This window comes from Ceratotherium simum, chromosome 2 (genome assembly GCF_057802395.1).
Source record: "Ceratotherium simum simum isolate JZ-2026a chromosome 2, ASM5780239v1, whole genome shotgun sequence".
Taxonomy (NCBI): domain Eukaryota; kingdom Metazoa; phylum Chordata; class Mammalia; order Perissodactyla; family Rhinocerotidae; genus Ceratotherium; species Ceratotherium simum.
In genome coordinates this window covers 9,772,954-9,790,031 of record NC_141901.1, presented here as the reverse complement: position 1 = coordinate 9,790,031, position 17,078 = coordinate 9,772,954, and the positions used below count along the sequence as shown (strand labels likewise).

General features: G+C 36.6%; 1 protein-coding gene across 1 annotated transcript in view; it reads left to right on the top strand.

The window, feature by feature from the left end:
• Nucleotides 1–245: 245 nt before the first annotated feature.
• Nucleotides 246–17,078, top strand: part of SLC9C2 (solute carrier family 9 member C2 (putative)) — an 88,330-nt gene continuing 71,497 nt past the window's right edge. The window contains exons 1-4 of the mRNA XM_087420594.1: nt 246–452; nt 2,057–2,157; nt 3,565–3,693; nt 14,011–14,176. Coding sequence (XP_087276720.1) covers nt 326–452; nt 2,057–2,157; nt 3,565–3,693; nt 14,011–14,176 — 523 coding nt within the window. The 5' untranslated portion in view covers nt 246–325. The remainder of the gene's footprint in view (nt 453–2,056; nt 2,158–3,564; nt 3,694–14,010; nt 14,177–17,078) is intronic.

The following is a 17,078-nucleotide window of genomic DNA, read 5'->3' as shown; positions in this document are numbered from 1 at the left end:
GATCATATCATAATGGTGAGTGCAAAAATCAATGCAATCCCTCCCCCATACACATGTAGCAGGGTGAGGAAGAAACACTGCGGTTAGTGTTTCTGTAAAATATTCTTGGAGCAAGGGTGGAACAGGAGGTGTTAATGTGGCAATAAGAAATGCGCTCAGATCTGAGTGTGGTACAATCTTAGGTAGAAAGAATGTGGATGCATTGGGTCCCACCAAGTCTCATTTTCTCCTTTTTGCGTGTTATAGCAGGTTAGTCTGTAGTAGTGAAAGTGTCAATAATAACTCATGTGAATTCATCAAATTGGACAAGAAGAGCAGTGGCAAAATGAACTCTTCCTTCTGGGCTCAGAGAGAAGGCAGCAAACCTGATTTACTCTGCGGAAGGTCAGCTGACTATACTTTTAGAAAGGAGCATTTCATAACGCTTCTATGTTCCACTGTTGCTTTGGGAGGTAGGTGGTTGTTCTTAAATCTCATCTTTCCTCTGCCCTCTGAACCTTTTTCAGTGCAGAAAGTGATCATAACTACGTTAAAAGAAGGGGTCCACTGAAATGATAAGATGTGAGTGAATGCTGTCAGTCTAGCTTCATGTAATTATAAGTAACATCTATACTGTGTTCATTCAGTGACATTTGCTGAGCACAGCAGTGTGGTAGGCATAAGGAGGAAAAGACAGTCTTTAAGGTGTGTAAGGAGAATAAGACAGGCCTTAATCTCAAGGAGCCCTCTCATGGGGGAGACAGGCAAACAAATAATTACAATACAATGTTGCCACTATAACTCTAGAGGCCACGAATCTCTAGTAACGAGGAGGAGGGAGAGCCTTCTGCTGCCTGCCTGCCTGCCAGGCCTAACTTGACCAAAATATCAGATGGGGGAGGGCGATTAGGGCACATAGAGCCCAGACATCCAATTCACAATTTGCTTAGTTGACGTCATCAACTTTACCCATTCTATCATGGCCTTGGATGTGACTTTTCTTTAGGGAGGATGCACCACTCACCCACCCCCTAATGAGGCATTAGGAAAGGCTTCACTAGTAAGGGCCTCTTAAACAATGATGAAGAATTCAGTAGATTTGGTGAATGATATTCATGCAGATAAAATAACATATTCAAATGCAGGTGTTTTATTCTACAATTCAATGCTACTGATTAGAGAAAAGTTTCTAATCATCTTTAAAAATTTTTTATTTTAAATAAAATAAGGGAAAAATGCCAGCTGTTTAAAAATCCTTTCTGAAACTAGGAAGACTATAAAGAAACAAACAATGAAACAAACATGCATTAAAATTTTACTCATTGTATCAGGGAGTGAAATTGCTTTCTCAAGAGTCTTTAAAATACTCACTTAATGACCTCAGTCCCTTTTGGTACTACGAGATGCTGGTGACCGTGTTTCCCTGGCTCTCGACCCTTGATGATTACGTAGAGACAAGTGCTCCGGCAGTAAAGCGCAGTGCAGAAATACTTCCAGAAACATTTCTGTTTCTGGCCTTACACGTAAAAATTAGTCAATAAATATTTACTAATTTGGCTTGACCTATAGCTGGAATGCAGGAAATACAGAATCTGGGATGCATGTAGACAGAGAATAACAAATATCTTTTGTTACTTGTCTGGTGAAGGCAGTTTTTCCTATGGTTAGAGCTCAGTTAGAAGTACTTCTGATTTTTAGGAAATCTAGAGAATATATGTTGCTGTAGTTTAGGATGAGTAATTATTAATATAAGGTGTACTATGTAGATAGAAGGTTTGACTTTTCATAATCTCTCATCATCAGATCCATAGGTAAGATCCGTACAGTGATCCTAATGTGCCACTGGGTGGGGCAAACGGGAGGTTGTTGGAACTTCAGTATTTTCCAGATTCAGCTGGGAGTCATTCCTCATTATGTGTGTCTTACACTGAGAGACAGCGTTTGTTACAGCTGTCAATTAATTAGTTGCAATGATATGACACAGAGAGGAAGTTTAAAATTAACTAGAAAGAAGTGATATTAAATTGCTTTGAAACTATACATTAAGTCTAAACAACACATTCATGTATTTCTTTAGGACTTCTGAGGGCGTGTTTGAAGAATTCTGAAGTCATTGTCCTGACAATTCTTTCCCTATCAGGATTTGTGATAGGATATCTGGCCTACAATTTTGTCGAGGTAACATATGTACAATAAATCACAGAATAAATTAAAGAATAATGAGCAAAAACAAGATCCACTCCCACCCTCCCTCCTGAATGTATGGAATTTTTTTTTTAATGTAAATAGCTCCTGAAAAAAATTTGTCTGGTATAAAAAATTTTGAAAATGAAAAAGCATACAATAAAGGAGACATAAATTAGAGAAGCTTAAGATAAAGCACTAATTTGGAAGTGAGGAAAATTTGATTGCATTCTTGTGTTCATCGTCTGCCTTTGGAGCCTGCTCCTTTTCCGTCCCCTGCACACATACTGGCTGCTACTGTTTTCAACACCTGCGGAGACTCGCGTTATAAAAGGCAGCAGTTATTGTCATGATGAAGCCTGGTTACTCTTTTCTAACTGCCAGAGTAAAGCGAAAACATGCATCATATAATATGTAATATGGATACAAGAAAAATTTCATAAATTTATTAACTTATTAACTCAATTTCAAACACATAGCAGTGTGGTCGATAACCATTTGTCTCCACTCATTCTTTTATTTTTAGAAATGGAGACAATGCTTGTACCTCGCTAGGATTGTCAAAGCCTCCTGTTATTCTTCTGAAACACAGCCACCACTACTAGCTAACATCTTTTGAGTGCTTACTATGGGCAGGCTCCCTTTTAAGTGCTTAGTATTTATTATTCTGTTAACTTATTATTAACTCGAGTTAATTCATTCATCCTCACAGCAACCCAATGGAAGTAGTTACTCTATTCCCATTTTATAGATGAGAAAACTGAGGGACAGAGAGGTTAAACAATGAAGATTAAACTATTAATTGGCCCCAAAACTTTTTAGGAGGCTATATTTACAGCACTTCCATCATCGTTGCTGTAAGTGTTTTCCATTCATTTGTGTACAGCCTTCATGATTTATTTCCTATATACGCAATCTGTACTATTATCTGCATATTATTTTTCTCTTCTTGACTCACTGAAAGACTTTAAAATCCTAAGCAAATATCTGTGAAATCACAAGTACCTGTGCAAGTTTCTCTTTTCCCTCTTAATGCAAATTATAATAAATATCTAACAGTCAAATAAAAAATACTTATCTTGTGAACTACCTAAAGTCATCTCAGGGATCACCAATGGTAGGGGTACCACTTTTGAAAACACTGATTACTGACCACAAGCAATGTTCATGTAACCCAAACTCACACCATTCTCTGGTGAATAGAGGACTATACATATAACTTATTTGGACACTTAGATCAAGAAATCTACCACAACACAGTCAGGACTGGCCTCGTAGATAATCTCTCATCAGTTGGAAATTGGAGTATTCTAAAATTACGATGATTGACATAGCATCAACCTAATTGCTAATACCACAAATGGCAGCAAACTAATTTCTTGTTTGCCTTTGTTACTTTAGGTGCACCAAATTGTCTACCCTCTTCTAAGAACACCAAGTTTTTCACTTTATTGTTATTTTTCACCTTTAATTATATTTATGGCTGCTTTGGATGTGGACTTTTATATACTCAAGAATATGCTTTGGCAGGTAAGAACACATTTTAAAACAAATTGTGGTCAATTTTTGCTTATTCATGTTGACAGAGAATGTGACTGTCTATAAAGAAGATTAATAATTCACAAAACTCACATTTTCCATTGTTTTACCCTCCTCTTTCTGCAGAACCGCTAATGAGAGAGAGTTTAGGGGAGGGAGAAAGAAGGAATATTTGCTGAGTGACCACTGTGACTAGGCATTGAGTAAATATCATCTCTATTTTACATATAAGCAGACTGTGGTTCAGAGTCACAAACAAGGCTGATAAATGGCTGAACCTGGATTCTAATCCCACATCTGACATCATCTCCACTGTATCTGTCGATTTGCCCATTTTGACTGCTAAGGTTGTTTTATTTGTGCCTTCTCTTTCTTTTTTTCTTTTTAAATCGTGTATGCCAGACTATATTATTTTTCCTTTCAAAGAACGTTTTACTTTCTTTGGTTTTATTCTGTTCTTTTTCTAACATCTTGAGTTAGATATTAGTTGATTGATTTTTAGCTTTTCTATTTTTCGCATTTTGTCCATTTGAGGTTTTATATTTTCCTGTAACTACTCCTTTAGTTTCATCCCACATATTTTGATTTTTAGTGTTTTCATTATCATCTCAATTTTATTTTATTGTAAGTAAATTTTATTATACTTTTTTCTTTGACCCACTAATTATTTAGAAATTGTTTAAAAATGTCCAAGTGTGGCTTTTTATTTTTATCACATTGTGATGATAGAATGTGCTTTGTATATCAACTCTTGTGATTTGTGGAGATTTTCTTTGTGGCCTAGTAAGTGATCAGTTTTCCAAAATGTTCTATATTTGCTTTATAAGAATGTATATTCTCTAATTGTTGAGTGCAGGAATCTAAATTTGTTCAGTAGATTGTTTGCTTCCTGATGAAGTTTGGTCCTCTATATCTTTGCCAACATTGTTTTTCAGCTCAGTATAACAAGCTTCCATTATAATTGTGGATTTATCAATTTCTCTTTGCGATTCTGTCAGGTTTTACTTTATATAAATAGAGGCTCTGTTATTAAATGCCTACAAGTATTCTTATTTTCATAGTTAATTTTTTTCACATTATTTAGTTACCCTTTTGTCCCAAATAATGCTTTTTGCCTTAAGTCAATTTCATCTGGTTTTACTATAGTTATACTAGCTTTCTTTTTGTCAGTATTTGCCAGCTATAATTTTTCCATCCCTTCACTTTCAAGATTTTGGTGTCCTTATGTTTAGGTGCCTTTTTGATAATATACAGTTGGATTTTGTTATTTTATCCAGATTGAGAATCTCTACTGTTTTTAAAAACTAGTTTGATATTTATTGTGATTAAAAATAGATTTAGAAGGGCAAAAGATTTTAACAGATTTGGGGTACCAGGGAGGGTATATGGATGGAAAATAAGTAGTTGGAAAGATGCTCAGCATCATAAGTCATGAGAGAAATACAAATTAAAACTGTAATGAGATAACACTACATACATTAGAATGGTAACAGTAGCAACGGTAACAAATCTGATAATACCAAGTGCTGGTGAGAATGCAGAGAAACTAGAACTCTTGTGCATTGCTGGTGAGAATGCAAAATGGTATAGCCACTTGAGAAAGCAGTTTGGAAATTTCTTATAAAGTTCGACATACGCGTGCCATATGACCCAGCAATTCCACTCCTATGTATTTACCTGAGAGAAATGAAAAACTTGTGTTTACACTAAAACCTCTGTGTGAATCTTTATAGCAGCTTTATTGATAATCTTAAAAAATCTGGAAACAACTCAAATGTTCCTCAACCAGTGAATGCATAAACAAATTGTGGCGCATCTTACAATGGGATTTTACTTGGCAATAAAAAAGGAACAGATTATTGATAGGCACAACATGGAAGAATTTCAAATGCATTATGCTGAGAGAAAGAAACCAGACTCAAAGGCTATGTATTGTATAATTCCATTCATAGACCTTCGTTCTAGCAAAGGCAAAGCTATAGGTTTAGAGAACAGATCATTGGTTGCCAGGGACTGAGGACGGGGGAAGAAATTGACTACAAAGTGGCAGCACGAAGAAATTTTGGGGGATGATGGGTCTGTTTTTTTTTTTTTTTTTTTGCTAAGGAAGATTCACCCTGACCTAACATCTGCTGCTAATCCTCCTCCTTTTCTGCTTGAGGAAGATTAGCCATGAGCTAACATCTGTGCCAGTCTTCCTCTATTTTGTATGTAGGTCACCACCACAGCATGGCTAACCGGTAGTGTATTTCCGTGCCTGGGATTGGAACCCGCGAACCTGGGCCAGAGAAACAGAGCACACCAAACTTAACCACTATGCCATGGGGCTGCCCCTGTTTTGTTTTTTCTGTTTTTGTTTTTTTGATTGGAGTCATAATAGTTTATAACATTGTGAAATTTCAGTTGTACATTATTATTTGTCAGTCACCATATATATGTGCCCCTTTACCCCTTATGCCCACCCCCAACCTCCTTCCCCTCTGGAAACCCCAGATCTGTTCTCTTTGTTCATGTGTTTGTTTATCTTCCATATATGAGTGAAATCATACGGTGTTTGTCTTTCTCTATCTGGCTTATTTAACTTAACATAATACCCTCAAGGTCCATCCTTGTTGTTGCAAATGGGAAAAATTTGTCTGTTTTTAATGGCTGAGTAGTATTCCATTGTATATATGTATATATACCACATCTTCTTTATCCGTTCATCGGCTGTTGGGCACTTGGGTTGCTTCCATGTCTTGGCTATTGTGAATAATGCTGCAATGAACATAGGGGTGTATAACTCTCTCTGAATTGTCGATTTCAAGTTCTTTGGATAAATATCCAGTAGTGGGATAGATGGGTCATATGGTATTTCTATTTTTAATTTTTTGAGAAATCTCCATACTATTTTCCATAGAGGCTGCACCACTTTGCATTCCCACCAGCAGTGTATGAGGATTTCCTGTTCTCCACATCCTTTCCAACATTTGTTGTTTTTTGTCTTGGTAATTATAGCCATTCTAATAGGTGTAAGTTGATATCTCAGTGTAGTTTGGATTTGCATTTCCCTGATGATTAGTGATGTTGAACATCTTTTCATGTGCCTTTTGGCCATCTGTATATCTTCTTTGAAAAAATGTCTGTTCATATCCTCTGCCCATGTTTTGGTCGGGTTATTTTTTTTGTTTTTGAGTTGTATGAGTTCTTTATATATTTTGGAGATTAACCCCTTGTTGGATATATGATTTGCAAATATTTTCTCCCAGTTAGTGGGTTTTCTTTTCATTTTGTTCCTGGGTTTCCTTTGCCTTGCAGAAGCTCTTTAGTCTGATGTAGACCCATTTGTTTATTTTTTCTTTTGTTTCCCTTGCCCAAGTAGACATGGTATTCAAAAAGATCCTTCTAAGACCAATGTCAAGGAGTGTACTGCCTATATTTTCTTCTAGGAGTTTTATGGTTTCACGTCTTACCTTCAAGTCTTTAATCCATTTTGAGTTAATTTTTGTGTATGGCAGAAGATAATGGTCTACTTTCATTCTTTTGCGTGGGGCTGTCCAGTTTTCCCAGCACCGTTTATTGAAGATACATTCCTTTCTCCATTGTATGTTCTTAGCTCCTTTGTTGAAGATTAGCTGTCTGTAGATAGGTGGTTTTATTTCTGGGCTTTCAATTCTGTTCCATTGATCTGTGTGTCTGTTTTTATACCAGTACTATGCTGTTTTGATTACTATAGCTTTGTAGTATATTTTGAAGTCAGGGATTGTAATGCCTCCAGCTTTGTTTGTTTTTCTCAGGATTGCTTTAGCTATTCAGAGTCTTTTCTTGCCCAATATGAATTTTAGGATTCTTTGTTCTATTTCTGGGAAGAATGTCATTGGGATTCTGATTGAGATTGCATTGAATCTGTACATTGCTTTAGGTAGTACGGACAACTTAACTATGTTTATTCTTCCAATACACGTGCATGGAGTATCTTTCCATTTCTTGATGTCAACATCAATTTCTTTCAATAATGTCTTACAGTTTTCATTGTATAGGTCTTTCACCTCCTTGGTTAAATTTATTCCTAGATATTTTATTCTTTTTGTTGTGATTGTACATGGGATTGTATTCTTGACTTCTCTTTCTGTTAGTTCATTATTAGAGTATAGCAATTGCACCTGATTTTTGTAAGTTGATTTTGTGCCCTGAAACTTTGCTGTAGTTGTTGATTATTTCTAATAGTTTTTGATAGATTTTTTTAGGGTTTTATACATATAAAATCACGTCATCTGCAAACAGCGAGAATTTTACTTCGTCATTGCCCATTTGGATTTCTTTTGTTTCTTTTTCTTGTCTAATCACTCTGGCCAAAACCTCCAGTACTATGTTGAATAGGAGTGGCAAGAGTGGGCATCCTTGTCTTGTTCCTGTTCTCACAGGGATGGCTTTCCATTTTTCCCCATTGAGTATGATGTTGGCTTTGGGTTTGTCATATACGGCCTTTATTATGTTAAGGTACTTTCCTTCTATACCCATTTTGTTGAGAGTTTTTAATCATAAATTGATGTTGGATCTTGTCAAATGCTTTCTCTGCCTCTATTGAGATGATCATGTGGTTTTTATTCCTCAATTTGTTAACGTGATGTATCACATTGATTGATTTGTGGATGTTGAACCATCCCTGCATCCCTGATATAAATCTCAATTGATCATGGTATATGATCCTTTTAATGTATTGCTGTGTTTGGTTTGCCAGTACTTTGTTGAGGACTTTTGCATCTATGTTCATCAGTGATATTGGCCTGTAATTTTCCTTGTTTGTGTTGTCCTTGTCTGGCTTTGGGATCAGGGTGATGTTGGCCTTGTAGAATGTGTTAGGAAGTGTTCCATCTTTTGTGTTCAATTTTTTGGAATAGTTTGAGAAGGATAGGTATTAAATCTTCTTTGAATGTTTGGTAGAATTCTTCAGAGAAGCCATCTGGTCCTGGACTTTTGTTTTTTGGGAGGTTTTTGATTACTGTTTCAATCTCTTATGATTTACTATTCAGATTCTCTATTTCTTCTTATTTTTTTTATATATATATTTTTTTACTTATTTATTTTTTCCCCCAAAGACCCAGTACATAGTTGTATGTCATAGCTGCACATCCTTCTAGTTGCTGTACATGGGACGCGGCCTCAGCATGGCCGGAGAAGCGGTGCGTCGGTGCGCTCCCGGGATCCGAACCCGGGATGCCAGCAGTGGAGCGCGCGCACTTAACCACTAAGCCACGGGGCCGGCCCTCTCTATTTCTTCTTGATTCAGTTTTGGGAGGTTGTATGAGTCTAGGAATTTATCCATTTCTTCCAGATTGTCCAATTTGTTGGCATATAGTTTTTCATAGTATTCTCTTGTAATCCTTTGTATTTCTGTGGTATCTGTTGTAATTTCTCTTCTTTCATTTCTAATTGTATTTACTTGAGTCTTCTCTCTTTTTTTCTTAGTGAGTCTGGCTAAGGGTTTGTCAATTTTGTTTATCTTCTCAAAGAAAAATCTCTTAGTTTAATTGATTCTTTCTACTGCTTTTTTGGTTTCAATTTCATTTATTTCTGCTCTAATTTTTATTATTTCCCTCCTTCTGCTGACTTTGGGCTTTGTTTGTTCTTTGTCTTGTTCTGTTAGGTGTAGTTTAAGATTGTTTATTGGAGATTTTTCTTATTTGTTAAGGTGAACCTGTGTTACTATGAATTTCCCTCTTAGGACAGCTTTTGCTGTATCTCATACCAGTCAGTATGGTGTATTTTCATTTTCATTTGTCTCCAGATATTTTTTTGATTTCTCTTTTAATTGCTTTGGATGATCCATTTGTTGTTCAGTAGCATGTTGTTTAGTCTCCACATCTTTGTCACTTTCCCAGCTTTTTTCTTGTAGTTGATTTCTAGTTTCATAGCATTATGGCTGGAAAAGATTCTTGATATGATTTCAATCTTCTTAAATTTATTGAGGCTTGCCTTGTTTCCCAGCACATGGTCATTCTTTGAGAATGTTCCATGTGCACTTGAGAAGAATGTGTATTCTGCTGTTTTTCAATGGAGTGTTCTATATATATCTATTAAGTCCATCTGGTCTAGTTTTTCATTTAATCCACTATTTTCCTTGTTGACTTTATGTCTGGATGATCTATCCATTGATGTAAGTGGGGTGTTGAGGTCCCCTATTTTTATTGTGTTGCTTTTAATTTCTCTTTTTAGGTCTGTTAATAGTTGCTTTATATACTTTGGTGCTCCTGTGTTAGGTGCCTACATAAGTGTTATGTCCTCTTGGTGGAGTGTCCCTTTTATCATTATATACTGCTCTTCTTTGTCTCCCTTGCCTTTTTTATCTTGAAGTCTGCTTTGTCTGAAATAAATATGGCAACACCTGCTGTCTTTTGTTTGCCATTAGCTTGGAGTATCGTCTTCCATCCCTTTACTCTGAGCCTGTGTTTGTCTTTAAAGCTGAGATGTGTTTCCTGGAGGCAGCATATTGTTGGGGTTTGGTTTTTAATCCATGCAGCCACTCTATGTCTTTTGATTGGAGAATTAAATACATTTACATTTAGAGTGATTATTGATATATTAGGACTTAATACTGCCATTTTATCACTTGCTTTCCAGTTGTTCTGTATTTCCCTTGTTTTTCATCCTGTGTATTTCTGACTGCCAATTGAGTTTGGTGGTTCTCTATGATGGTTTTCTCAGTTTTCTCTTTATTTATCATTTGTGTCTCTGTTCCGACTTTTTGTTTAGTCTTTACTGTGAGGTTTGTATAAAAAATCTCGTGGATGAGATAGTCCATTTTCCGATAGCCTCTTATTTCCTTCGTCTAAGCAGGTTCTATCCCTTTCCTCTTCCCCATCTCTTATTGTTGTCACAACTTATTCCATTTTTGTATTGTGAATTTGTGGTTAAAATGAAGTGATTATAGTTATTTTTTGTTTTCCTTCCTTTGTCTTTACTGTTATAATTAAGTGTTTGCTAACCTGTTCTGATAGAGGGCTTCAGTTTTCTGATTTTGTCTTTCTATTTATCTCCTTGCTCTAGGCTTTGTATACCCTTTTTTTTTTTTTTTCCCAGGTATGAGGGCCTTCTTGAGAATTTCTTGTAGGGGAGGTCTTGTGGTGATGAACTCCCTCAGCTTTTGTTTATCTGGGAAAGTTTTTATTTCTCCATCATATCTGAATGATATTTTTGCTGGATAGAGTATTCTTGGCTGAAGATTTTGTTCTTTCAGAATTTTGAGTATATCATTCCACTCTCTCCTAGCCTGTAAGGTTTCTGCTGAGAAATCTGCTGAAAGCCTGATAGGGGTTCCATTGTAGGTTATTTTCTTCTGCCTTGCTGCCCTTAATACTTTTTCTTAGTCATTGACTTTTGCCAGTTTTACTAATATATGCCTTAGAGAGGGTTTTTTTTACATTGATGCAATTAGGAGTTCTATTGGCTTCATTTACTTGAATTCCAGCTCCTTCCCCAGGTTTGGGAAGTTCTCAGCTATTAGTTCTTTGAACAAGTTTTCTGCTCCTTTCTCCCTCTCTTTTTCCTCTGGAATACCTATAATCTTTATGTTGCATTTCCTAATTGAGTCAGATATTTCTTGGAGAATTTCTTCATTTCTTTTTAGTCTTAGTTCTCTCTCCTCCTCCATCTGAAGCATTTCTGTCCTCTAAATTACTAATTCTGTCCTCCATAATATCAACTCTGTTATTTAAGGACTCCAGATTTTTCTTTATCTCATTCATTGTGTTTTTCATCTCCAACATTTCTGATTTTTTTTTTTAACAGTTTCAATCTCTTTTGTGAAGAATTCCCTCTGTTCGTTAATTTTATTCCTGATTTCATTGAACTGTCTTCCTGAGTTTTCTTGTAACTCGTTGAGTTTTTCTGTGATAGCTATTTTGAATTCTCTGTCATTTAGATTGTAAATTTCTGTGACTTTAGGATTGATTTCTGGGTACTTGTCATTTTCCTTCTGTTCTGGAGTGTTAATATACCTTTTCGTACTATTTGATGGGGTGGATTTGTGCTGTCGCATAGTGGTCGTATCTTGTCACAGATTCCACCTGCTGCCACTGGGTGGGGGGCAGTAGCTGTGTATTCTGAGCCCACTGCAATCCCTGGCAGCTATTCCTGTCCTTTGGAAGCTATGCTGACAGGGACCATCTGCGTTTTCCCACTGGCCACTGCTGCTTTGCACACGTAGGCACGCAGGTGCTCTGGCAGGTGTCCCTTGATCTGGCTGACTGGCCAAGCTGGTGATCCAGGTGAGAGGAGAAGCGTTCTTTCTCATGTCTGATCCCAGGAGTGCTCCGGCTCTGCACTCACTGTCTGCCCTCCTAGGCTGCTCAGCTTGGAGAAGACACCCCTGCAAGTAATTGCTTAGCCTCCTCAGTGTGGAGTGTTCCCAGGGTCTGGGAGGCAACTCTGAGAGCGAAGGTGTTTCTGCAGAGGGCTAGTTCCTCCCCTACTCCTCTCAGAGCCATGTGCAGTCCCATGCCCTAGATCGATGCCATTCGGGGAGGGAGAGGAGATCCCCTTACCTCTTCCGCTGCCTCTTGGGGTGTCCAGCACCTCCACCTTCAGATGGCTATGTGGATCTCTCAGATGTCCTTTTTGTTGTGTGGATGTCCTCTGTGGGTTTATGAATGTCCTTGTTGTTGTATCTTAGTGGGGAGAGTATAAGAGAAGAGCTCACTCTGCCATGATGCTGGCGTCACTCTCCCTGTTTTGTTTTTTAATTGTGGTCATGGTTACATGACTGTATGCATTTTTCAAAACTCATGTAACTGTACACCAATGAACAAATTTTACTGTATGTAAATTAAAGATAAATTAAAAAAAAAGAAATAGATTTGGATTTATTTCTTCCATATAACTTTATACATTGTATTTACCATGATTTTCCTTTGCTTTTTCTCATTCTTTTTTCCTTTCTCAAGCAATTAAGTTGATTCAGTTTTTGTGTTTTTTTTTTATCCTTTTTGTTCCTTCTGCTTGTTTAAAAGTTTTACATTCTATTTCTATTTTTGAGACAGGCACTGCAGATTGCCTATCCAGTAGTCATTCTCCCTTTCTTCCTCACTAACAGAAACTTGTTATTTTTCGTTTGGTATGGTAGTGGGCCCAGTGTGAAATACTACATTTCTCAGTATCCCTGACAGATGTGGTAACCTCAGAAAACAGTTTGGCCAATGGAAAGTATAGAAAAGTTTTCTGAGTAAGGCTTCTTCTAGAAATCCCTTAATAAGGGGGCTAAATCAGCCAGCATGTGCTTTTTGCCCCATGTTTACCTCTCTTTCTGCCTGGAGCCCTGCCGATCAACACTGAGGAAACCAGGAAATATTTTACACAGAAGCAGGAGAAATATGTATTCTCTTTTAAGAGCATTTTGATGTTGAGAACTATTCAGCTGGAATAGCAACAAGAAAGATTGGTGAATTGGTCTTTTAACAACAAAGGTAGAATCTTATTTGTTTGGAAGGCATGATTTCTTTGGGGCAGGTAAACTAAAATACCTTTTAAAGTTATCTTCCAGAGTATAGTAGTCCCCCCTTATCTGAAGTTTGCATTCCACGGTTTCAGTTACCCGTGGTCAACCATGGTCTGAAAATGTTAAATGGAAAATTCCAGAAATAAACAATTCATAAGTTTTAAATTGCATGCCATTCTGAGTAGCATGGTGAAATCTCTCTCTCTTCCACTCCGTCCTGCCCAGGGCATGAATCATCCCTTTGTCCAGTGTTTCCGTGTTTCCACACTGTATATGCTACCCATCCATTAGTCGCTTAGTAGCCAACTGGGTTATCAGATCATCTTTTGAGATATCACAATGCTTGTGTTCAACTAACCCTTACTTTACTTAACAATGGCTCCAAAGTGCAAGAGTGGTGATGCTGGCAATTCGGTTATGCCAAAAAAGAAGCTGTAAAGTGTTTCCTTTAAGTGAAAGATGAAAGTTCTCAACTTTATAAGGAAAGAAAAAAAATCATATACTGAGGTTGCTAAGATCTACATAACTTTTATTACAGTACATCGTTATAATTGTTCTATTTTATTATTAGTTATTGTTGTTAATCTCTTACTATGTCTAATTTATAAGTTAAACATTATCATAGGTATAATAGGAAAAAACATAGTCTGTATAGGGTTTGGTACTGTCCATGATTTCAGGTATCCATTGGGGGTCTTGGAACATATCGCCCCTGGATAAGAGGGGACTACTGGAATTATATAAAATATATAACCAAGATCTGATTCTTAAGTAAATGCAGTCACGTCATCTTTAGATGTTAAAATCTAATACCAAGTTATGAATTGATTTCACAGGTCTTCCTAACTGGATTAATTAGCTTTTCTACCGCACTCATCATAATTGGATATGTGGTTCTGAAATTCAACAAGGATTCATGGGATTTGCAGTCTTGCCTACTCTTTAGCATGACCCTTGGCATTACAGATCCTATTAATTCTGTGAATTCACTGAAAACTCTTGGTATGTCAGATTAATTTTTCTCTCTTATCTTGAAGATATGAGGATAAGTTATTTTCTTTTGCTTATATTTTTCTTGCATGACTTGTGCATCCAGCATAGTAAATATTTGTGCTGTTTTTCTTGGAAATGGAGCATTGATTGACTTGAAGGATGCAATGCAAATAAGTCAACCCAGGATCTGGGATAAATAGTGCCAAGTATAATCTCAAAGGATTTTTTTCAAGAAGAAAATGTAACCTTTCCAGAAGGTAGTAAAAATTAGCATTCTTATTCCATTCCACTGAATTCTAAGCCACAAAGCAGAGACTCTGTTCTACGCCTAATGAAACTTTTCCGACCCTTGCTACCTCTTGTTAAAACTGCCTCCATTTTGGAGCAGCTAACCTTGGGCAGATGGTGGAGGAGGTTGTAGTTTATTTAAAAGAAATGGGGTAAGAGTATAGTCTGGTGAATATGTTATATGAGAAAAGCTTATTTCTAAGAGGGTTTGGGGTCCTGCACTATTTCCCATTTTATTTGGTAAAAGATGATTTCACTCTAAATTATCCCCCTGTTGTCACGTTTTATTAACACAGCAGTAAAATCATGAAATGGTTAGATGCTATGGTGTCTGTTTTTGACTCAGAGATATTTTCCTAACCAATTTTAAGATATCGGTTATATTTAGTGAAAATATATTGCTTTGTGATTGGAGTGGGAATCCTCCAAACTTTACAGCAAGTGATATTCCCATTTTTACACCCATTTATATGTATAGTTGGGAAAACATAGGAAGTTTTAAAATGCTTTTGGGGTGATATTCCAAATTGTCACAAGATATTTCTCAAGGACTCTGATCCTGTCCTCTTTTCTTGCTCTCTCTGTTTTTCCTAAGTACAAATTTTTCCTATTTTTTCTTCATCTGTCTTTCTGTTTTAGCCATTTGTATTTGCTACTGGTTTTATTCACCTCATTCTCTTCCTGCTCCCTTTTCTGCAGTCTCTTGACTGCACGTGGCTATAATAAACTATAAACTTTAATTATCTGTTGCAGTTTCTATATTCAAATTTTTTTTTCAAAAAAGGTGTCAAATAAAAAGTCTTCTATTTCTTGGAAAGAAATCTAGCCAAAAGATATTAGTTGATGTTTTCTTTATGTCAATAACTCTCAGGTGGTACATGTGTCCTGGATCTGATGACATTTTTTCCTAGTAAGACAAATTTGATTCATTTTTTGGGGGAAAATCACTCTCACTTATTTATGGTGTTGGCAGAGCCACCACATAGGCCCTACATGTGAATTAGGTAAATGGTTCTTTCTTCAAAATGGTTTACTTCTGATTGTCATAATACGTTAATTTTTAGGGAAAATATTTTTTGCTATATGACTAAAATTATCATAATAATGTACAAAACTACAGTTCCTACAATGAGAATGGTGCTTCTTTTGATGTGGTGCCCATATGTACTGTAAAACCTGCACAATCTAACTGGAGGTGGACTGACCCACTGAAAAAAGTAGTGGATGTTCACATGCAAGTTAAAAGGAACTTATCTATTCATTACCTGTTTTAAAAGAACAAATCGAGATCAAACTGATACCGAGCAATGGGCTCACTCTGCTTGCCACAATCTGAGCCAATTAATCACAGCAAGTTAGAGATTAGGGGGCTCCCATTTGAGTCTTTGGGTGAATACTCATTAGTGCAGTCGTGAAGAAAATGCGCAGGGCTGAGACAGGAAAATGCTTGAAGGAGCAGAGGGAACAGTTCCTTTCCTGTTTACTACAGCCAGAGTGGAAAAGCCTCATAATTCATGGCCCATCAGGTAGAGGCCTCAGTAGAGAGGAAGATTAGCCTTAGACTAAAGGCTGCTCTGGCACTACCTCGCAAAGCTTAAAAGCAAGCCTCAAAAGGGTCAAACTGTTCCCAAGTAACAACTGCATCCCAGAGCAAAGCTCAAGAACATGTATAGGAATACACAAATATACAGCACCTAATAAGGCAAAATATACAATTTGTCATCTGTAATTAAAAATTACCAAGCATGCAAAGAAGCAGGAAAATATGACCCATAGGTAGTACAAAAATAATACATAGAAACAGACCCAGCAATGATGCAGATGATAGAATTAGTAGACAAAAATATTAAATTGGTCATTGTAACTATATTCTGTAGGTTCAAAAAGTTGGAGGAAAGATTGAGTATGGGGTAGAACCTGCTCCTATCAGCTTATGAGAGCCAACTGTTAAATAATCAGGACTTTTGCAAGCCAGTTGTAAAACCATTGGTAGCTTCAAATTGGTTATGGTGGAAGTGTTTACATATGGAATTGGCAAATGTTACAAATCGGGCCTTTTTTAATTTTGAAGAGCTAGTTCATCAGCACACCACTAGATATGGTAGATATAAAAGACACCTAAATCAAACTTCTAGAGATGTAAATCACAGTATCTGAGGCAAAAAATATACTGGATGGAATTAACATCAGATTAGACACTGCAAAAGAAAGGATTAGTGAATTTGAAGATGCAGCAATAGAAACTATCCAAAATGAAGCAGAGAGAAAAAGACGGAAAAAAATTAACAGAACATTAGTGAGCTGTGGACAACTTCAAGGGGCTTAATATACAAGTCTCTAAAAGAGAGGAGAGGGAGAGGGAGGAACAAAAAATTATTTGAGGAAATAATGGATGAAAAATTTCTAAAGTTGATGAAAAGTATAAAGCCACAGATTTAAAAAGCTCAACAAATCCCAAGTCTAAGAAACATAAAGAAAACTGCACCATGTCACGTAATAATCAAATTCCTAAAAATCAGTGGTAAAGAGAAAATTTTAAAGACAGCCAGAGAAAAAAAGACACATTATATACAGAGAAACAAAAATAATAATGACAACAGACTTCTTTTCAGAAACAGTGCCA